This window comes from Danio rerio, chromosome 20, assembly GCF_052040795.2.
Source record: "Danio rerio strain M-AB ecotype USA chromosome 20, GRCz13ab, whole genome shotgun sequence".
NCBI lineage: Eukaryota > Metazoa > Chordata > Actinopteri > Cypriniformes > Danionidae > Danio > Danio rerio.
Genome location: NC_141040.1, coordinates 47,383,321 through 47,406,732, shown reverse-complemented (window position 1 = coordinate 47,406,732; position 23,412 = coordinate 47,383,321). Strand labels below are relative to the sequence as shown.

Sequence of the window (23,412 nt, the reverse complement as noted above, 5' to 3'; positions counted from 1 at the left end):
GTTGCATTTTCACTGTCACATATGATGAAATTGAATGGCTGCATGAAACTGAATAATTATGCTATATAGAGTATTGCGATGACCATATTTATTTAACAAGTCTGTTTTTATTAGCTATGCTTTTAAATCTGTTTTTATTTGATGATATTAAAAAAAGAGGTAAAAAAAATTACAGGTCTAATTAACTGGCTAAAAACTGTCAATGTGCAAACGTTTAGTCTCACTATGAATGAGTGAAAACCTCAGCAGATATTCTGACTCTTATTGGCTTTTGTCATTTCCCGCCAATAGTGTTTATTTTTAGCTCTGGGTTCACCTTCAGCTAATAGCAGAATAGCAACTACTTTGGAGACGGGGATAAAGATAGTATGGCCCCATCTGATTGGTCAAATTAAGATAAACAACCATTGCATCAATTAAATGTCATTTATCACACGTCTGCGATTACTGTAAGCGTATTGCATATACTATAAACACGATAACAATAAATTTGTGATTATGTTGTGCAACGATTAATATAATTAGTATTAGCATCATTTAAAATCCAGTAAATGGTTAAAAAATCCTTGGACCTCTTTTTATAAAAACTGCTGTGTTTAAATATTATTTATTTATTTCATTTTTGAGAAGAATTTCAAAACTGTCCTATGGGTTGACTTGTGAGAATTACAGCTCTTAAAAATAAAAAGGAAAATTGTAAAATCATTAATAAACACCATAGGCCTAATTTTACTAGTGGCTATTTTAATAATTGCCCATCTTTTATCTTTCATCTGTATATTTTTTAAAACGTTGGAATTTGAAACATTTTGTTACTGAAAATCATGTGACACTGTTCAAGACCGTTTGACTGAAGCTACTGTGAAGCCTGTTAAGTTTTTGTTACAGAATTTTTAACAAATTAAATGTTTTTTTGCAACCACTATAAAATTAGGTTTTGTTGTCCTCTGGTGTGACACCCCTATTTATTGAAAAAGGGCTCACAAATCATGGATTAAAAAAAGGATTATTCATAATTTCAAATTAAACATTCATTCATTAATTTTCCTTCGACTTAGTCCCTTTTTAATCGGGTGTTGCCACAATGGAATGAATCTCCAACTATTTAAGCTTATGTTATGCCGCGGATGCTCCTCCAGCCTTAACCCATTACTAAGAAATACCTATACACTCTCACATTCAAACACACTACTACCAATTTAGTTCATCCAATTCACCTGTACCACATGTCTTTGGACTGTGGGGGAAACTGGAGCACCCAGAGGAAACCTAAAAAATGATGCCATTTTTATGGTTATTTAATGTTTACAATGCAAATCCAATTGGATTCACTTATTGTTAAACAAACCAAGTCATACAATCTATATCTACTTAAAGACGTGTTCAATTATTGTGTATTGTAAATGAATCATATGAACATTTTCATATTAGTCAATATTACTGAAATTAATAAATATACACACATTTACACATGTAATTAAGTAGACTCAATGATGGGCCAAGAATCGGCGGATTTCTGCTCGTGTACATTTTGTGTGGGCCTAGCCATCAGTAAGTGTTTTGAAATGCCAAGTATTAGCTAATCCATTGTCCTTGTCAATATATCGTCTACCTTTAAGACCTTGGATCTGACACAAGGTTGATGAAGCAACTTTGTTAATTGGCATCATTTAGCATCAAATTCTGAAAATCTCTTAAAGCTCAAGTACTGTATCTGATTAATTGGCCTCTGCAATTATAGAGGTCTGCTGCTTATCCACATTATTAACTCTTAATTCTCTTCTATCCAATTTTGTTTAGGAGGCACTCTGAGGATCTACGCTGATAGTCTGAAGCCCAACATTCCCTACAAGACCATCCTGCTCTCAACTACTGACATGGCTGACTTTGCTGTGGCCGAGGCTCTGGAAAAATATGGCCTGGAGAAGGAAAACCCTAGAGACTACTGCATCGCCCAGGTAAGCTTTAACACTGTTGTAGACAGAGTAGATTACTTTTCATTGAGAATTCTCAAGATGCAGGGCTGTCTGACAATGTTTGAAAAATCCGCAGGATGGATTTAATCATTGTTAGCATTTAAAGACTTGTAGGCCTTTAAATTCTCTCTTGTAAAATCACTTGGAGCTTTAATGAGATTGTATATTTCGGGGTGGATGCTTGACCATTTTGTCTTATCCAATGTCCATTGGGAGGGTGCTATCGCAAATGGACCTGTCAGAACAACGCCGCTCACTTTAGCGTTAATTTTGCTGAATAACTGTGCTTATCACTGGGTAACAAGCTGTTATAATATGCTAAAAGCATTAAGTAAATCAGTGGTCCCCAACCACCGGGGCGCGGACCAGTACCGGTCCGTGGAACAATTGGTACCGGGCCACATAAGAAATCATAAATTATTTCTGTAGAAAATATTCCCCCCGCGACTTGGTTTCTTCCACTCACCCCCGCCATCTCACGTGAAATGGACTATGCCAAAATCCACCACGGAGCGGGGAGAACGATCGCTAGAATATAGCTCAGTGGTGGTTGTTGATAGTTTAAAGTTATAAAACAGCTATTATAGAGTCCAAATCAGCAGAGTATTTAAGGATTGTGCATATATGTGTGCGTGCATCTCTAACTAAGTGCCCGAAATCCTTGCAATATGTATCTATATGGAGTTTCACATAATCATACTCATTAGGGCTGTTACATGCCAATGCATACATCTAATTCGGCTATACGGTGGTATTATTGTTAATATGTTCGTCAGTTGAAATGTTTGGCACAGATGTTATGTATTTGATGTATATAAACCTTGATTGAAACATAATCAGACCGCGATAGTGCAACTAGTGCATGCGCACTGAGTTGTTCATGATTAACCTGGATGCACGAGCGCAGCAGCTGTGTTCACGTGAAGACCCCCCCCCTACCCCCCACCCCACCAGCCCACACCGGTCCGTTGTAAAATTGACATCCATTGATCAGTCCGCGGTGAAAAAAAGGTTCGGGACCACTTATGTAAATAATATATCAATATAAGCTAATCAATATAATCAATATACCTTATTTCTGAGACAACAACAAACTCTGTACCACATCGGAAGTCATTCCCTCGCTGTAAATGCTAGCTCTCCTGTTTGTTTTTTGCAACCTTCTGCAAACTCGATGCACGCGCATCCTGAATGTTTACAAACATGGTAGTTCGTCTATTGGTCAAGATGAGCGGTGGGCCACAATTTTAAATTTGATTTTAAAAACAGCAGATTCCTTGCTTTTATTTATTTTATTTTATTTTATTATTACAATTTTTTAGTACTTTTTTGTAACTGCTAGTAATTTATTTCTTTTATACACATTAGCATTATAAGTAATGATCTATCTATTGATTTATTGATCAACATTTCTTATAAAAGTGTACATGTTGGCTATTTAGATTTATGAAAAATATGCATTTGGCTGGATTTTTGCATTTTGTAGCTTCCTAGTAAAATATTTATAATGATGTACAATATGCATTTGCCTGGAGTTTTACTAAAATGTGGCTGAGTTAAGCCAAAATATATAATTAATAAACATGACATTGTAGTAATGAGACATTTGCAGAAAACGCATGGACCTTTCTTCATTATTCTCTGGTTGTACAATTCTGTTGTTGATGTGTATGTGTGTTTACTGTGGAGTTATTAAGCTGATTGAGCGCCTCTCCGTGGATCCCTCCTCCTCTTCCTATTATCAAATCCAGCATATTTCATCAGGCCGCTGCACGATTTGCCCTCCAGATTAAAGCCAGGATCTGACATCTGCTTCACCTTTTCAACTGAGAGTAATTGAATTGTGCAGTTGTAGGTGTCCTGTGTGCTGCACTGTACAGAGTGTCAGATAGAGATGTACAGTTGAAGTCAAAATGATTCATCCTTTTCTTATATTACCCAAATGATGTTTAACAAAGCAAGGAATTTTTCACAGTATTTCCTGTAATATTTTTTCTTCTGGAGAAAGTCTTATTTGTTTTATTTCTGCTAAAATAAAAGCAGTTTTATTTTTTTAAAACCATTTTTAAGGGTCAATATTATTAGCCCTCTGAAGTAATATATTGTTTTGATTGTCTACAGAACAAACCATTGGTTTACAATGACTTGCCTAATTACAATAGCTCACCTAATTAACCTAGTTGCACTTTAAGCTGAACACTAGTATCTTGAAAAATATCTAGTTAAATATTTTGTACTGTCATCAGGGTAACAATAAAATAAATCAGTTATTACAAATGAGTTATTAAAACTATTATGTTTATAAATGTGTTGAACAAAATTCTTAAGAAATTGGGGAAAAATACAGGGGGTCTAAAAATTCAGGAGGGCTAATAATTCTGACGTTAACTATGTGTGGATGAGGAGGAAGTGTAGAGGAGGAGAGCAGGAGGTACTTGAAGCATCCTGTCTTAATCTTTTCAGTCAGTGGTTTAAAAGCATCAACATTGGCTTAGGGTTAGGGAATCAGCCAATCCCGTTTCTGAGAGGAGCATGCATTTATAACATTGTCTCCCATCATTCCTACCGATTTGAAATTCATACACAGCCTGTACATTGTGTATGCAGTGTTTCTGTCACTACAACTTGTGTACAATTTAAAATGTTTTACTTTTGTAACCGGTCGTATAAATAAATGTGTGTGCGTTCTTGTTTATTGCAGGTGATTCATGCAAATGATAAAGCAGTGAAGGAGACCATATTAGATGACACAGACTGTCCTCTGCAGATCCTCAGAGACTGGACGAGTGATAAAGGTCAGCAGTACACTGTTTTCTCTGCTGTCTTCTCAGTAAATATTCTACTGTGATGATTTGGTAAATTAAGTTCAAAGGTAAAATCATAAATGGTTTAATCTTTTTATTTAAAAACTCTACATTTATTGGCTCCAAACCTTTGAAGATACCTTTGTTAGCTATTCTTTATTTCTTTGACATATTTGAGCATGCAAAGTTGTGTTCACCCTAAAATGACGATTGCAGTAATTTACTTACCCTCATGTCTTTTCAAACCAGTCAGAAATGTCTTTGAAATCCAAGTTTTTTTGTTTGTTTTAGTCTTCATAAAAAAGGCAAAATAAAATCTGTTTGTCATAGAAGTTGCAGTGTGCTGAAAAGACCCTGATTTGCTTCAAATAGATTGTCCTGAATAATAAGCATTTGAGTGAACTATCTTTCAATAGAGGTACAGACATATCTCAGAGTTTACTAAACATTTCAAACTAGTTGTGTTCTGAATATGAACAAAATTCGTTAGTGTTTGAATAAAAAAAAAGCAGCAGGAAAAACCTATAATTTTTACCAGCCTATATCACCCCCTGTTGACTTTAAGGTGTTATTACATCAAAGCTGTTGATTTTTACAGAGGCCTTAGTTTTCCAGCTGAAGAAGCGTCCTCCAGATTACGCTCCAAGGAAAGGACGTAAGCCAGACAACCGGATGGGGCCGCAGCACGGATCCATTCCTCCTGAGAAACTGCCTTACCTGGTGGAGCTGAGCCCAGGTGACACACATACACAAACACACACATAAACATGCACAATGACTTCACATCCACTTACCTGCAGATGTAGAGCAGAAACAAAGGCCTTTGTGCACCTCCAAATGGTAGCAGAGCGATTCCTGGATCAGTGATGCTGATCTAAGCCTGCGCTAGAGTTTCAGTTGCACTGATGTGACAGCTGTGAAGAGCGGCTCACCGATTGCCCACTGACATTCACGCTTGAGTAGAGCTGTGGCCAACAAATCACTTCACTGTTTGGACCACTGTATTCAGCTAGTGAGACCCCTTCAAATACACTGTCAATCAAAAACTAATATTAAAAAAAAAGACTGTTTAGCTAAGCAAGGCTGCATTTATTTGATCAAAAATACAGTAAAATTATATACAATTGTGAAATAATATTAGTTTTAGGTCTGTTAATATTAGTTATTAATTCTTATTGAACGAAATATAAAATTGCACTCATTCCTGTGATGTAAAGATGGATTTTCTGAAGTGGATGTGATGCATGATCCTTCAGAAATTACTCTAATATCATGATCTGCTGCTCCAAAAACATTTGTTATCTTTCTCAACTTTGGAACCTTTTGAACTGCTTCATATTTTTTTTTGTGGAAACTGTGATTAACATTTAGAAGTCCACGCACAACCATCTCTAGGGTTTACAGAGAATGGTCTGAAAAAGAAAATATCCAGTGAGCGGCAGTTCTGTGGGCGCATATGCCTTGTTGATGTCAGAGGAGAATCGCCAGAATGGTTCAAGCTGAAAGAAAGTCAACAGTAACTCAAATAACCACTTTTTACAACCGAGAGATGCAGAAGAGCATCTCTAAATACACAACACGTCCAACCTTGAGGCTGATGGGCTACAGCAGCAGAAGACCACACCGGTTACCACTCCTGCAAAAGGGGGTTTAACCCAGTACTAGTAAGGCGACTTAAAAAACTGGCGTGTGTGTGTGTGCGTGTGTGTCTGTGTCTTTGTATATTAAATTATATATTTCTGTTGGAGAATTGAAGCTGTAGGTTTGGAATCCCCAATAGTAATTTAAAAATCCTGTTTTCTCTTGGTTTGTGGCAGCGAGGGAGAAAGAGAAGATTGCTGTAATTTTATTTGGGATTCTTTTTTTTTTAGCAGGTAGTTTAGATATTATTCCCTCGCAAGCTAGTGGTCTTTTTGTTTATTATTTTGGCCTGGTTTACCTTCCAAAATATGCACTTCTGAGACATTTAATTGTAAAGTAAACATTGTTATTTCTTGTTAAAAACTTGTTGTGGTTATTGTGAGCTGGGACAGGACAAGGGAAAACCCTAAATTTATTATTTCTAAATTTAATTTATATTTTGTTATTGCTCCTACCAATAACAAAGCAATAACAAAGTAAAAATTAAAATTAGAAATAATAAATTTAGGGTTTTCCCTTCTCCTGTCCCAGCTCACAATAACCAGAAATATTAATTTAAAATATTAAATTTATATATATTTATTATTTCAAATATCTGTTATGGTTTTGAACATCATTGGAAGCAAAGAATCATAAAAAGTGAAATGTATAATAGTTTTCACAAACCTTTAAAGCAGCTTATATGTTTTTGACATGTAATAATTATAAGAATTAATTTTTGGAGCCAATAAGAACAACAGATTTCTAAAGGATTATGTAACACTGAAGACTGGAGTAATTCTACGTTGAATCACACCAAAAATTAAAATTGTACACTTTTTATTAGCTATATTATTATTTTTATTAGTAGTAGTAGTAGTAAGAGTAGTAGTAGTATCACTACTATGATGATTATTATAACTATTCATTTGAGCAATTCCAATGTTGTTTTATGTTATTCTTATAAAATAATCCAATAAATATTTAAATTAATAAATAAACTACATACGATACGAATTTTAATAATATTTCACAAATGTAATGGATTTTTACTGTATTTTTTGATGTAAAATAAACACAGATTGTTAGTCAGAAAAGACTTGATTTAAAAACATTTGTAAAAATCTTGCCGAAACCAAATTTTTGACAGTGTGCACAGTGTTCAGTCAAGTTGATGTGTTTTAGTGTAAAATTACGATGTTTTACTGGTAGACCTGACCCTCACTAATGCTGTCTCTCAGTCTAACTGCTGCTTGCCCACTGCTCTTCCCTGCTATGGCCTTAAACTAACCCTGTCACTGCATTTATAACCAATGCTTTTTAACTGCTGTTTGAGTAGAAATTCTCTGGATGTGTAATGACACTGTGTCTACACCTGAAGTCATCGACGTTGAGTTTTGCAGCTTAAAAAACGTAATGCTGTAAAAGTGCTAAAGCCTTACAGCACTTCTGAATATTGACCAACCAAATCAAACATCAGCAACAATTAAAGGGGACCTACTGTATTATGCAAAAATAACATTTATAAGGGGTTTAAACACAGTTGTGTGGCACCACAGTGTGAATATAATCATATTCTAATGGTGAAAATTGATTAATTAAAATTTTTATAATCACACTTGATAAAAACAGTCTGCAGAAACACTTTGATTGCCATTCTTCTTTTGTACAGTACATGTCATCAGAGGGGGAAAACCCCGCCCATTAGTGACATCTCTCCCTCGTTAGCATAGGACGTTAGTCCCATACGACACATGGCTGTGTATAGCTCCGCCCTCTTTTGAAAAGAGTACAATCTCATTTGAATTTAAAGCAACAGTCACCGAAATGGCACAATTAGGATCAAACCCTAAAAGGGGCAGTTTAAAGAGTTATAAAACATTATCCGTAGAGTATTTCGAGCTGAAACTTCCTTGATTAATAATGATATTTTATTTATTCTATATCTTGCCAAAAGGGGCATAATTTAAGTGGCTGTGTTTACATTTCAATATAGTTTAAATTACTTTGTATTGTGTTATTTGACATTATTCAATATGTATGTATACTTAGCAATACTAAAGCTATTTAAGGAAAATAAAATAAAAGATGTATATAAGATCTGATGAAATACATATTATTGATTTTATTAATTGTTAATCATGCTAGAATTGAGCATGCAATATTCTGTAATAAATAAAAGACGATGATTAGACATTGATGAAGCGAGTGATTGCTCTGTTTCTGTACAGAGGGGTCTCGTTTTAATTTTCTATTGGTCTCAGAAAATCACGTGAAGCAATTTTCAAGGTCAGAGTTCACCAAGCTTAAACTTTGGAACACAGCGGTATGCAAAACGTGTTTGTATTTCCAGTCTGCATTTGCGGGTGTAATCTATGAGACGAAAAGTGCAACGTGAATTAGTTTTTGTTTTATATTCTCAGTTTTTAATTATTTCTAGTTTAAACTTTTATTAACATTTTTATGCGTGTTTTATGTGTCTATATGTAGAATTTCTTTGTTAGTTTTCCTTAATATTTGTTTACTTATGTGTAAATTATAGTTGCAAAGAAAATATATAAATCCAAGCCAGAAATCAAATTAAATTAGCAACATTTTACATTGTGTTTTAAATTATAATAGTAAGATTAATATGTTAAGTTATTTTTGTATTATAGGCACAAAAAAGACACACATGCCATATATCAATATATATATACATGAGTACAAATCAAACTAATAACTTTTAACATTGTGTACATTGTTTTGTATTAAAATGCATCGATTACAGCTTTATGCTTCTGTGTAATATTGTCATCCGGTGTAGATACGGTGTCAAAGTGATCATGAGGGCTCAGAAAATACATTATGGGCCTTAGTTGTAGTCTTGATTGACATATTCACTCATGTCTAGAGTGTGTGTGCCAACTGACAGACAGACTGACCACTTGCTTATGGCGCTGTTTCTCTTTCTTGCTGCATTTTTCGTCTTTGTCTCTCTCTTTCTCTCTCTCTCTCTCTCTCTCTCTCTCTCTCTCTCTCTCTCTCTCTCTCTCTCTCTCTCTCTCTCTCTCTCTCTCTCTCTCTCTCGTTTGTTGTTGGTGTGTGTCCCGCCGCTCTGTCTGCTCCTGGCTCCTGTGCATGCGTCCCGTCGTAGGGCGAGGGAGTCACTATGCCTACTACTACCGCCATCATGAAGGTAACACAAACCTGCCTGCACCCGTAACCCTGCCCCAGCTCCACCTCTCTCTATCGCACAAAACTTGATCAAAACTGGCTTGTGTATTTACACAGTCAGGTTGTTTGCACTTGAGGGATGTGGTATATTCTGCTGAAGCTTTTAGTTTTATCGCACATTGTTTCTTGTGTTTGTACAAATTTATCAGTTTTGCTCACATTAAACTCTTGGGTTATTGTAAAATATCTTACTGTTTGTTTATGGTTAGAGGACATACATTAAAAATCAACTTTTTATTAATATTAATGTTTTAATGCCACAGTTCAGTGGCAAAGAATTCATATTTTAAAGAGCCCCTATTATGCATTATAAAAGGTCATATTTTGGTTTTAGGTGTCTATGAAAACAGGCTAATATGCAGATATGCATGCAAGGTCAAAAACACTTTCGTTGTCTTATAATATGCTATTATTTTTAACTAATAATCCCATATGATTAGTTCAACGTTTCATTTGTTCCTAAACCACTCCTTAGCATGCAGCTAATCTGGGCTGATTTGTCTGATGACCCAGTCTGTTGTGATTGGTCAACTGTGTTGAGAGCGAGACAGAGAGAAACGTCCACCACAGCTATGAAGCAACACACACAAAGTATGTGCGAGCACAATGCAGGGGTGCATTAAAGTAATGCAGTTAAACACCAGCATATACTCTATTCTTAAGCCTAACCCCAAGTAATAACAGCGATACACATTCAGTAGTAATCCACACAGTGGCAAAAGTTCAAAGAATCACCGCGCCGCATGTGTGAGGAACAGCTGATGGTGGCCATAGAAACAAACAGCTGGAGTTCACAAGCACAAAAAGTATTTAAATCGCTAAAGAAGAAAGCAGGCATTGCGTTTTCAACCTGGTTTTGGACGTACTGTGAATAGCCTCATAGAGATTTAACCTGAGAGATGCATTACAAGCACTGATCTATTACAGATAAACGTTTATAAGCCACGCGGAGCGATTCCAAGATACAACACACAATTTAACATGTATTTTGCAAACTGCAGAAGACAAGACAACCATTTCAATCCCACTTACAGCTTGAGTAGGAAGGAGAAGCACTTACACGATCTGGAGGAAGAAGAAACTGGTCCATATAAACTGTGTAACATTCACTGACCAAGTCCTACACATAAGTAGTTTTTGCTGCTCCTTTCTTAACAATAATAACACACGGCCGGTGAATCACGCGCTGCAGGGTAGATTATTGTATTAATCATCAGAAAAATGACAGGAACAAACACAGCACTCTGTAAACTGTGGTATTGTTGTGGAAATGAACTTTAACTCTTTATTCCCCACAGCCGCATGTCTTGCCATCTCTCAGTGAAAGTAATCTTCGCATCATGATCAATCCCATGATCCCTCGCAGGGCTCACGTTTTACCAGATTCGGCAGTTCATGTTTGGCGATGGCCTGTATTGACGTCGCCGCCTGCTGGCAAAAGATCAGAACAAAAGACGAATCATTTATCTGACTCTGTCGACTGAAAAGAATCAATAGTTTTAAACATGGTGCATGGTGCAGTTTCAGATTTAAACCTCACCTGGATGTTGTCATTCACTTACAGCTGTGTTGCACACTGCATGGAAGCTCATGCATCATAGGGGCTCTTTAAAGAAACTTTTTATTATTCTTTTTTTAAACTCAATGCCATTAAAATCCACCAGTGAAAACTGTGTATATATAAAATATATACACAAAAATAACTTTATCACCAGTATGAGCATCTTTCAAAGTTTATAATTAAAATTTTTTTGTGTTTTGCATTTTGCTTACTTTCTCATTGCCAGTCATCTTATTAATCTTAACATTCAAAATATAAAGCTAACATCATATCATTTACAGCTTACTCTTTTGTTGTAATAAGTGCATTGTTCTTGAAAGTTCCAAGAATTCTGATTCCAATTTCCTTTGCAAAAGTCATTTGATGTCATTAACTTAATTGTGTGCATAATTTTGTATGTGAAATCACTGTGTTAAATTATGATTTCGCTGAATACTAAAATGTATTCTAAATTGTTGCAAGAAAAGAAAATGTAGAATCTGAAACCATATGAAGAGTTTTTATTTATTTATGTATTATTCATTATTTATTTATTTTTTGCAAGAACATTGTTTTCTTTCTTTGTCTGGACACAAAAGGTGGGATACTGAAGAATGTTGGGTACAAAAAAAGTCTATTGACTTCCATTGTTTGTTGTGTTCCTACTATGGATCTCAATAACTATTCGCATCCAAAAATGTGAATTAACTTTATGCACAAAACTGGAATATTGCATAAAAGACTTGCGGAAAAAGCAACGAGTCATGAGAACAAAATTGTCGCTTCCTGATTATCTGGCACCAAATATCAACTGTGAAAACGGAATTTGCTGCAGTAAGAGAAGCTGCGTGTAATTTTTCTTTATTTAATAAATTACTTCTTCAGAAAACAATCCTGACACAGTTACCGCAAGGTGGTGTTTGAAGGCATGAGACGCGGAGCACAGAAGCTCTTTATTCTGGTGCTAAATAATAATTTAATAACACTAAGACTGAAATGATTAAGGCGTTTTAGAATGACCAATACAACATTCCAGATGTTTTTGCAGTGTGCTCAGCCTGCTGGTTTGTCCATTCACACACATTTTTATCATCAGATGATCTCTTATTTTTCAATCTTTTTTTAATGCTCATACTGGAATTTGCTCAGAAAAGTGTTTCCATCGCAGTTTATGTGCATGTTTTCTTATTGAATAAAAAGTTTATCCTACTGCGTTATGCGCATATGCATTTTCAAAACGTATGTGCATATTGCTGTTTCCATCAACCGTTTTTATGCACGTATTCAAAATGCGCTTAAAAATAGGTGGATGGAAATGTAGCTAGCGGCTGCTTTTCCCCATCATTGTTCATCTTGTTTTGCGTTTAATGGATGAAAGAAATCAATAAATTTTTGGGTGCGAGTAAATGCTGAGGAAATGTTTGGGTGAACTATCCCTTTAATTTTGATGGGAACTCTGGATTCTGCATTTATTTGACTAATTTCTTGCTAAACAGAAGCATTTATTTTAAATATACATTACTGACTTCAAACTATTGAACATAGAAGTGTATTTTTAGTGTCAGTGCTTTAATTAGCAGGCTGTGTACAACCCTAGAAAACCCTCCTGGAGGAGTTGCATCTCAGAGGAAAGCAGCCTAATTATACTGTAGTTTAGTGAACCCATTGACTGGACGGATTTGGAAACATGTAGTTTTATGTGTCTATAATTACATAGCCTAAAGCGCAGAAGTGACACTGTAATAGGCTGTGCAGGCGTGCACATGCTTGCGTTATTTTCTGAATAGCGTGTGAGTGAAAAGCAGAAAACACAAACGTGCGTCTCACTGCTGTGTGGCTGATCTGCAGATGGCTCCGACTCCAGGGACAAACCCAAACTCTACAGACTACAGCACAGCGTTACTGAGGTCGGATCTGACCGGAGTGAAGATGGAAACATCCAGGTAATCAAAACTCTTAAAGAGGCCTTGTCATGTTTTTTCTTGGTGTTTATTTTGCACGTGCTTGTATAAGAAAAAAAGATCATAGTCTTGAATATTCACCACACCTTCTGCACTTAAAATGCAGTGCATGCATAGTTTAGATCATTCCTGGGGAAAACATTATAGCTAATTATTACTTCTCTCTTCAATACTTGATTCTAATTTGCCAGTCATGACATTTCAAGGTGTTATTTCTAGATAACAACCGCTGAGACTAATAGCACAGGCTCATCCTGGTACTTTGAATCATCCTGACCTTTAGTCATTCATTTTTTTGTTGTTGTTGTTATGCATTGCATGTTTTTATTGGTGTTTATAATATCTTCGTGTGTAAGTATAAGATCTGTAAAGAAATAAAGCTCATAGTCTTGAACTAACTCCACACCCACTGCACTTAAAATGGATTGACCTTAGTCTGCATATTGCATGGTGAATATGTTATAACTAGGGCCAGACAGAATCTGCTGACATTTTTTGCTATTTCTGCTCAGAATTTTGTTAAAAATTTGCAGATTTATGCGGAATGATTTTGGAAGTATCATTACTAAAACCTTAATATATAGATTAAAAAGTAATACATTTTTAACTTGTATTTAATGTTTTTAATGCAAATCCAATTAGATCCACTTTATTTGATAAACAAATGGACTCTCATATAATATATCTACTAAAAGACAGAAAACATTACTTTACAAACTGTATTGAAAAAAAAACATATCAATATTTTTATATTAGTCAATAATATTACTGAGATTATTTTAAAAACTCAATAAATATAAATGTACACTTTACACAAGTAAACGAAAAAAATGATGGGCTAAAAATCTGCGGTATTTTGCTGAATTTTGTGGGAGCAGATTCCATGTGGGCCTAGTTATAACTAATTATTACACAGCTCTCTTAAGTACTTGATTCTGATTGGACAGTCATGGCGGTTAAATTGCAAAATCATTGCTTCACTATAAAACAAAAATCTAACCAAACAAAAATGCAAAGATGCAAATTAAATTTGTGCGCAAAAACTGGAATATCAAATAAAAGACGTGCGAATAAAACAACTTTCCATCCTAGTAATCAAAGACAAAAATCATCAATTTTTGATAAACTGGCGCCAGATATTAACAGTAAAAATGGAATTTCTTTATTTAATAAATGACTTGCAGCTTAGAAGACAATCCTGACATGCAATGAATGCATGGTGGCATTTCACTCTTGACTATTCTGGAGGCAAATAATATTATAATAACAAGAATACTGAAACAGTTCTGGCTTTTAGAATGAACAATGCAACATTTCAGATGTTTTACAATGTGCTCAGCCTGCTTGTTTGTCCTTTCACAAACATTTTTATCATCACATAATCTTTTATAACTAAATCACTTGACCTTTTTAATGTGTATACTGAAATTTGTTTGGTAAAAGTGTTCATCTTAGCGAAAACTTAATCTTTTATGCAAATCTTTTCTGTCAAATTAAAAGTTAATCCTACTCTGTAATGAGCATATGTTTTTTATGAGTCTTTTTAAAATGTATGCGCATCTTAGCATTTCTATCAACCGATTTATATTCAAAATGTGCATAAAAATAGGTGGATGGAAGCATAGCTTATGTTTCTCTTCTGCTTGATCCTCATGCAGCTGTTTGGGCCTGGGATTCTCCCTCATCACTGTGACCTTATGCATGCGGACGGCTTGGTGACCATAACCCCAGCCAATATGGACGCAGAGACATTTGTGGATGGACAGCGGATCGCTGACACTACAGTTCTGCGCAGTGGGGTGACCGTCCAGTTCGGAGCAACTCACGTCTTCAAATTCGTAGACCCCAGTTATGACCAGAGCATGTCCAAAAGAGACCCCGGGCCCATGATGAAAGGCAGGCACAAATCAGGGTGAGACATTTTTTTTTTTTTTGTTCTTTTAATAGCAAAAGCCTCAAAAATCTCAACATTGTGAAAATGTAGCCCTTTATACATTTCTGGATGTTGCAAATTATGTAGCCGGAGAAATGTATGGCTGCTTTTTATCTTTAAAACCGGTTAATCGTGCTTTTGAAAACACTATCAGTTGGGTTTAGGGTTGGCTCTAGTGGATTTATGTGAGAACAGCAGGTGTGAATTGCAGTCAGAGAAATTTGAGATATTAAAAAGCGTACACAGCAGCCTCTGGTGGATTCATGAAAACAAAAACTGCAAAAAACGTTGATCCTGGGACATATTTGCCGCTCTCCAGAAATGTTCACAGTAGTACGTTTTCAGAAGGAGTCTAGATTGAAAAATCCGGCTGTTGAAGTCCATGTTGGTTGAAATGTCAAATTAAATTTGTCTTTTAAGAGCTGAAGTGGAAGTGGGCCGAATTTTTATTTATTTATTTTTTTTTACTTCATTGATTGCGTTTGGCTTGATCAAGCACCTGCCTTTAAGATTTTTCTAGATGAGCTCACACTGATGTTTTTCTTTTAATAGCAGCCAATATATCAGCTGCTAAGATTCATATTGGAATGAACTGATTGTGATCAGAAAGATTTGAACTTGTACAATAGTCAGCAGACGAGTGCTTTATTGAGCAGCTTGGACAGTGAAGCACAATGAACCGTCTGTTGTTAAGTGGAATTTTAGACTTGGGTAGCTTCTCTGTAACAATAGCCTGCTGGTTTACTTTTTAAAATAGTTACACTATAGTCTAGCTACCCTTTAGAGAAGTCATTAGCTCAACTTTAAGCTACTAACTTGGCTAAGGTGTTCTCCTGCAGTATCACATAATTGAACTTTATTTAAGTTTTAGTTAAGGATAAAAGTGCACAAAAATAAAGTTATTGCAGTCTCTTAAAAGAAATAATCGATTCTAAAATGTCAAAATGACTTGATGTAGATCTATAATAAGAGGTGATAATGTATAAACATATGTCTTGATTTCTATAATGGAATGTTAATTAAAGGATATTTTGCTGAGTGTTTTGGTAACTTTGCTGGTTCAGGCCTGTCTATTCTTAATTTCTTTGTGAATCATCTAATCATATTAAATGTGCTTAAAACGCGTTCATTTAGAAATTATATGCGGCAGTCTCGACACAAATTATCGCATTGTATAAGTATACAAAACCAAAACTAAAAAGTACTTTTTTTGCTTTCATGGCAAATAATAGAGGCAGTCTTTGTGATTTTGGACACATATCTTGGTTAAATAATATAAACGTTTATTTCTGCTAGTTGTAAAGAAAATGTTTTTTCGTTGTCATTTAAATTAAGCAAAGTCCCTTTAAGGCAAGTCATCTTTGGCGGTATTCTGTCTGAATGGAGAAAATTCTCCTAAACTGTTTGCCAAGCTTAAGATTACATTACATTTTTGGTATCAACATTTAAATTAAACAACAACCGTCACATAAGATTCATTTCTAAATGTTCAAATAAACTAAAATAACAGTTGTTTAGGTAGCCTAAGCTAATGCACACATGAAAGGAACAAGATCACCAACTTTATTTATGGTCCTGTTACACATGATCATCCTCTGAATAATGCTTCGTAAGATCGCACTGCTCTTCTGAAGTGATTCACAACTGAGTAGTTGCTATCATGTGATGTGTGTTTGACAGGACTGACTGTGCATTGTGTTTGTTTCCTACAAATTACAATACCAGAAAACTGTTGTAAAAGCACATGTCTGATCTGAGCTTTCCCCTGGAGAAACGTTAGTCTATAGCAGAGGTCACCAACATGGTGCCCATGGGCACCAGGTAGCCCGCCAGGTACACATGAGTTGCCCGCAGGCCTGTTCTAGAAAATAGCTCACCATAGCACCACATATGAGAAAGCTGCATCTAATATTTTTATAGGTATTCTTTTTTGAATCATTCTTGCATTGGTGTAAATTTGAAAATTACTTTGTTATATATTGAAAAAACTTTAAAAACAATTTCAGACAAATGAAGAGTTGCATATTGATATTTATCTACCTTGTTAAATCATTGTTGACAACTACTGTGAGAAATCATTAACATGATCAATGTCTTCACAAAGATGAATATTATTAACTATAACATATAACTAAAAGTAAATTAAGAAAAATGTGTTATTTAATAACTGGTAGCTCTTCATACTAATCGGTTCTCAAAAAGTAGCTCTCAGTTTCCAAAAGGTTGGTGACCCCTGGTCTATAGTGATCGATGATTGGCTCCTATATTAGTAGGCAGGGCTTCATTCGCATTCGAGTGACGCATCTAGTGTATTCTATAGTCTTTGGAAAAAAGGTTTCCATTTAAAACTATATTGACAAGTATGTTTGACATAAGTAACCTTTACATTTAAAAGGAAATTTAAAAAATTACAATAAGTTCAAACTCTTAAATAAAATAGCATCTTGATAGAAAAACACTTTTTAGTTATATTACATAAAAATCCAAAAATATGTCAAACAGCAGCATTTAACTACAAGTAATATGTTTAAAGCACATCAGACTTGTGCAAAGGGAGTCAGATAAGTCTGTCAGTCATTAATTTAAAGATCTTGATTCACATAAACCATTCAAATGATCTGAAGCACCTGATTCTGCCATATTTTTTTAAACTTATGACTGCATTTTAGGAGAGCGTGTTCAATGTTTTAACTCGCTTATGCAAACAATATCCCAAAAATATCCCCCAAAAAATACATCCTGTTTTTTCCAAGAGGTGGCAAAACGTGCACAGGAAGTGGAGTCAGGAAAATAGGCACTGTTAAAAACAGCTCTTTTGACTCTTTATTATACACAAGCATTAAGTTAACATGAAATAATTCATTCTGTTATAAAATTATGCTATTAAATACTCCTCTTTATGTTGTTTATATATATATATTAGTGCTGTCAATCGATTAAAAATAATTAACTAATTAATCGCACCTTTTTAAAAAAAATTAATCGCAATTAATCGCATTTAAAATACTGAAACTTGTAATTTTGCCTATTTAAATGTAAAATTTATGTAAACGCAAGAAAAAAATATTTAAATTCAAAATATTATTGCTTAATAGAATTTTTATTTAACTTGTTACACAGATTTCTTCATGTAAACAACATACCCACAATAAACCATCAAGATCCTGGCTTGACAGCCATATTTATTACAGAAATTAAAACACAGGCATGTTAATGACATTTAAATTTCAAAACAATCAATGCCAATAAAGAAAACATTGGTTTCCATGTTGGATTCTAAGTGGACTGCAAAAAAATGCCAAAATACAGGAATTGCAGATATGAAAAATGAAAAATTATTATAATAAACTATAGAATACAAACTGTTGCAGTCATTGTAAAGTTTTATTGCTGTGAGTTGAGAACATTAGTTATAGAGTAGAAACAATTTTGCTTAATCCTCCTTTACATTCATCCAGTTGCTAGGAGTATCCCGCAAGTGCACAGAGACTCCCAAATGCCCGCAAATGAATGATAATTTCTTGCAAACCGGTCGTTAAATACATTGCACACCCCTCTTGCCCCTACTCAGATACGTCGCTCACTCCACCCCTGACACCCCTCAACGGGCCTGACACAGACACACACACACACACACACACACACACACACAGAGACAGACACACACAACGCGCTGCAGACGTTTTGGCCCCAACGGCCTTCCATACTGGAGCGACTCCCCTCAGATTCAACACGCATGATCATGTTCATCAAATTTGCTAAGCGTCCTAAACTAAGCGTCCTAAAGTATTACTGTATTTCACAAGGATTCTGACACAACAACGCGAAGCATACGCTTTCGTTTTGTTTAATGTGGAAACACGCTAAACTTGGAGGGCTCATGCTGAAAGGCAGAGTAATGCCCTGTCTTTGACAGCTCGCGACTTCACCAGACGTTCTGAGTACATTTACATATGACACCAATACTCTGATTTTAATATGATTAAGATTATAATCTTATTAAAATTCTACCGTGTAGCCTTAAAAGGAACCTTACCTTAAAGGAACACCGAGTCACGAAATGCGGAGGATTTTCTTTCTGTTCGCCATGCGGTATTAAACTTACAACAGATGTCGAAAGTTAAAAATGAAACACCCGAAATTGCATGAAACTCTGGACAACTTGTGATGCAACTAATTGTTTTATACTGGAACTTGCCTTCAAAAAGTGCTTCCTTGGTCTTATCCACATTTATTTTATGTTGAACACACGTCCACCACAACAGGAAGTAAAAAAACCTGAACTGCGTTAATTGCGTTAATTTTTATTAAGGCATTAATTATTTAAAATTAATCCCATGCGTTAACGCGTTAATTTTGACAGCGCTAATATATATATACACACTAGATTTTTTAGATTTCCATAGAGCACCATAGACCGCAACTGTCCTGGGATGTTCAAAGTCAGAAAAGGAACCAAACATCTTGTCAAAGCATTCCATGTGACTTCAGTGGTTCATCTGTAATCATATGAAGCTTTAAGAACATTTTTGTGAAAAAAAAAAAAAGGATGTGCAACTTTGTTCACCCATGTCTTATCTCCTGTGTTAGGTCGTCAGGGTGCCTGTTTACTGTGGGTGCAATATGAGATATTGCCATTAGAGTTGGCATCACAACATGCAAATATTATATTGCAGTAACAAACACACGCCCTGATCTGATGCGGGGGACATTGTTGGTGTACTGGCTTGTTCTTGGAGCTTCATCTGATTACAGTTGAACCACTGAAGTCACATTGAAGGAATGTTTTTGGTTCTTTTTTGGACTTTGAGTGTCTCGAGACCATTGCGGTCTATGGAGGATGAGAGAGCTCCAGCATTCCATCTAAAATATCTTCATTTGTGTTTCGAAGACAAAAGAAGGTCTCAGAGGATTGGAACATGAGGGTGAATAATTAATATCATCATTTTCATTTTGGAATGAATGAATCTTTTAAAAGTTGACCTTAACATTCTCTAGATGTATATCGCATTCAACATTTGAAGTGGATCAAAACCTTTCTTGAAAGTTATCCTAAAACTATTCAACGATGTCTGTTCCTGTCTTCGGACAATTTCAAAAAAACAATATTTAATGTTGATTTACTATTTGCCTTACGGACTTCTGTGGTTTTATATGTAATGTCATCCATCATTTAATGAAAATGCATTGTTCTTGGTAATAGTTTTTCATCATTTGTTTGAGCGCGATATTACACATCATCATCAAACACTGGCCCTGTAGTTCCAAATAAATGGAGAAATGTGATCACACAGAAATCAGTACATTTCTATGTATGTACTTTAAAATGTGAAAAATAAATATTTTTTTACACATGCTCTATATATATTAATTGATTGCATTTACAGAAATGATATTATATTCATTTCACATTTATTTGGATATTGCTTTTTATAATAATTATTGTTTCAAAGGAGCTTTACATAAGGTGTACATTATTGCATTACAATCAAATTAAGTTCATTCATTCGTTTTCCTTCAGCTAGTCCCTTATTTATCATAGTTGCCACAGCGGAATGAACCACCAACTATTTCAGCGTATCTTTTATGCAGCAGATGCCCTTCCAGCTGCAACCCATTACTGGAAAACATCCATACACACTTATTCTCACACACACACACATTCATACACCACAGCCAATTCTAGTTTAGAATCCATTTTACCAATAGCGCATGTCTTTAAACTGTGGGGGAAACTGGAGCACCCGAAGGAAACCCACCCAAATAAGGGGGAAACATGCAAACTCTACACAGAAAAATGCCAACTGGCCCAGCCAGGGCTCAAACTAGCGACCTTCTTGCTGTGAGGTGACAGTGCTAACCACTAATTAAGCCATAAGTTGCAATAAAATATAATACAATCAAATATATATATATATATATATATATATATATATATATATATATATATATATATATTGTTATCAGAAAATGCAATAACTTGCTTGGTGATATGCGTTTTTTTTTGTCATATTGGCCAACTCTATCCAGAAGTGTTAATAATGAAACCATTAGATGGCAGTATTTAGATGTCTGTGTGTTGCGTGTGCTTGCTTGTATTTAACAACTGGGCTGTAACAACCATTGTAGGTTGTGTTGGGTTGTATGGAGTTTTTCAGGTTTTATGTCCTTCCACAGTGACTGTCCTGTCAAATTTTAATGTTAAACACAGCCTATATTGTGAGAACTGCTGTAAAAGAGTGACAGGAGAGGGTGAGCTGAAGGTTATGTCGGAGAGAGACTATAATCTGCTCAGCGTGGGTTAGAGAGGGGTGTGTCCTGCCTGTGTCACTTCAGAGAGAGTGTTTGAGACAGGCGGAGAGTAGGGACGCTCCCACACACACACGCTTCATCATACAACACTGGAAAACACAGAGCTGCTGGTGAGTACATACACATTTCATGGGCTTTAAATACTTCAGAAGTGACCTTGTTTTTTTACAGATAGACTTTTTAACTATAAGCCTGCATCATTTTGAAATTATTAAAAGTTTTGGTATTGTTTTCAAGCTTGTGTCTAAAAATCAGATTCTTATATATTATAATGATAGATATCATATATTTCAGCAGTGTTGTGTTCGTTTTGGTTTTATTTATTTGTACACTACGATGAAACATATTTTGCTGGAATGTGGAAGTTTGAATACCATTAAATACATTTTTTATAAGGAGAATACTTTGATAGACATTTTTGAAAAGGTACCACCAGGAAAAATCTTAAATTATTTATCAAAAATTGAACTGAAAAATCTTATTTAACCTCGAATATATTTTTATGTAAATTTTATTTATTTCTATTTTATATATTTGTCTAAATAACTTTTTATTTTAATAGAAATTAGTTTTTATCATGTAATATTTTTATGTATATAATTTTTTTTTAAATAGCCATAAGTTCCTGATATGGCAATAAATAAATAAATAAATAAATAAATAAATGTATAAATAATAATAATAATAATAATAATAATATTAATAATAATAATAATAATTTGTACACTACTGGATCTTAAAATTTTTCACTTGTTTTTAAAAAATATTTGAAGCGATTAGATGCAAAAACCTCTAAGTGCCGTGAGAAATTTCAATCGAAAATGAATATTATTCTCATCCTCCTTTGTTTATGTTGAGTTATTTTACTCTGAAGACCATGTTCTGTGCTCTGTGACATATTCTTTGCCAAAACTGAAACTACTGAAATTTCACACAGGAGCCTGATTAAAAATGCTAATTTTAGAAGAAAATTTCACAAGGCATTTAGAGGTTTTAACATTTGAACTCTTCATTTACTCATTGCGGATGCACTGATATGATCAAAATACTAATGCAGGCATACATTGAAATGTTATCACAATTAGCAAGAACTAGAGTTCAGTGTCAAATGATCCTTCAGAAATTATTATAATATGTTGATTAAAAATATCATCCAAAAATGTATATGTAATATATTCATAATATTGTTTTATTTATATGGTCAGGAAACAGCATTGGGTGTCTTAAAATATGAAAACAAAAATAAAAGCAAATCGTAACATTTATAAATAACTTTTGATCTGTTTAAATATCAGTTTAACGCATTTTTGCTGAATAATTATATTTACAAAACACATATTATATGATTATATATGATTTGATATGATTAATAACTAATATGTTACTTTCAAATGTTGAGTAATAGCATTAGGATAGCCTCACGAAATGCTACGTTTACATTTTAAAGGTGTTTAATAGAGCACATTAATTGCTAAACACACTCTTTTTCCCTGCCCTCCTCATTAGTAATAGTTTATTCTTACATGATGACTCTCTGTTAGTACATGTAAACTATTCCTGCCCTGTGTAGCTCCACCGTTAAGCTCTCTCAGAGTTGTAATTCCTGTTTCTTATGTTGACTTTTTGAGTTTTTTCAAAAGTTGCCTTTCGATGGTGGTTTGTGTGAGCTTGTATCCCATGCGCATACTGTTGCGTTCGATGTGCTGTAATTAAATCTGCGTTCATTTAAGGCCAGTCCTTCATAATGCCTAGGTTAAATTAGGTTCGTTTCCTGCGGTAATTTGATGTGAAAACATGTCATCTAACAGTGGACGTGTTTGTGGCGGTAAGCAGAAATCTCTAATCTGATGTCCTGATGTTCCACTGGATTACAGCGCTGCTCATTCCGGGACAGGGAATGCTTGTTGATGGGAAGGATCAGACAAGAGCTCAGTGCTTGTAATATTTGGTTTTTGTGTTGGTCAGATATTTATGAAAATATAGGCTAGATGTCTTCTCACACTACAGGTACATTGCATGCAAAGTGTTCAGTGTACACAGTTTGGTCAAG

General features: G+C 34.8%; 2 protein-coding genes and 1 long non-coding RNA gene across 19 annotated transcripts in view; 1 reads left to right on the top strand and 2 right to left on the bottom strand.

Moving 5' to 3' along the window:
• The window catches only part of efr3bb (EFR3 homolog Bb (S. cerevisiae)), a 1,037,141-nt gene that overhangs the window by 697,973 nt on the left and 315,756 nt on the right, over nucleotides 1-23,412 (bottom strand). The gene's annotated exons all lie outside the window — the stretch shown is intronic.
• Nucleotides 1-23,412, top strand: part of afdna (afadin, adherens junction formation factor a) — a 229,510-nt gene that overhangs the window by 107,481 nt on the left and 98,617 nt on the right. For 15 of the 17 annotated variants that reach the window (XM_087297202.2, NM_001442528.1, XM_087297205.2 and 12 more), the window contains 6 exon segments: nucleotides 1,801-1,958; nucleotides 4,678-4,771; nucleotides 5,379-5,516; nucleotides 9,537-9,578; nucleotides 13,005-13,099; nucleotides 14,776-15,029. In XM_087297202.2, the coding sequence (XP_087153328.1) occupies nucleotides 1,801-1,958; nucleotides 4,678-4,771; nucleotides 5,379-5,516; nucleotides 9,537-9,578; nucleotides 13,005-13,099; nucleotides 14,776-15,029 (781 nt within the window). 17 annotated transcript variants of the gene reach the window in all.
• LOC147839443 (uncharacterized) overlaps nucleotides 14,912-23,412 on the bottom strand; it is an 837,962-nt gene continuing 829,461 nt past the window's right edge. Inside the window, exon 2 of the long non-coding RNA XR_015519156.1 lies at nucleotides 14,912-17,288. This is a non-coding gene — a long non-coding RNA (uncharacterized LOC147839443). The remainder of the gene's footprint in view (nucleotides 17,289-23,412) is intronic.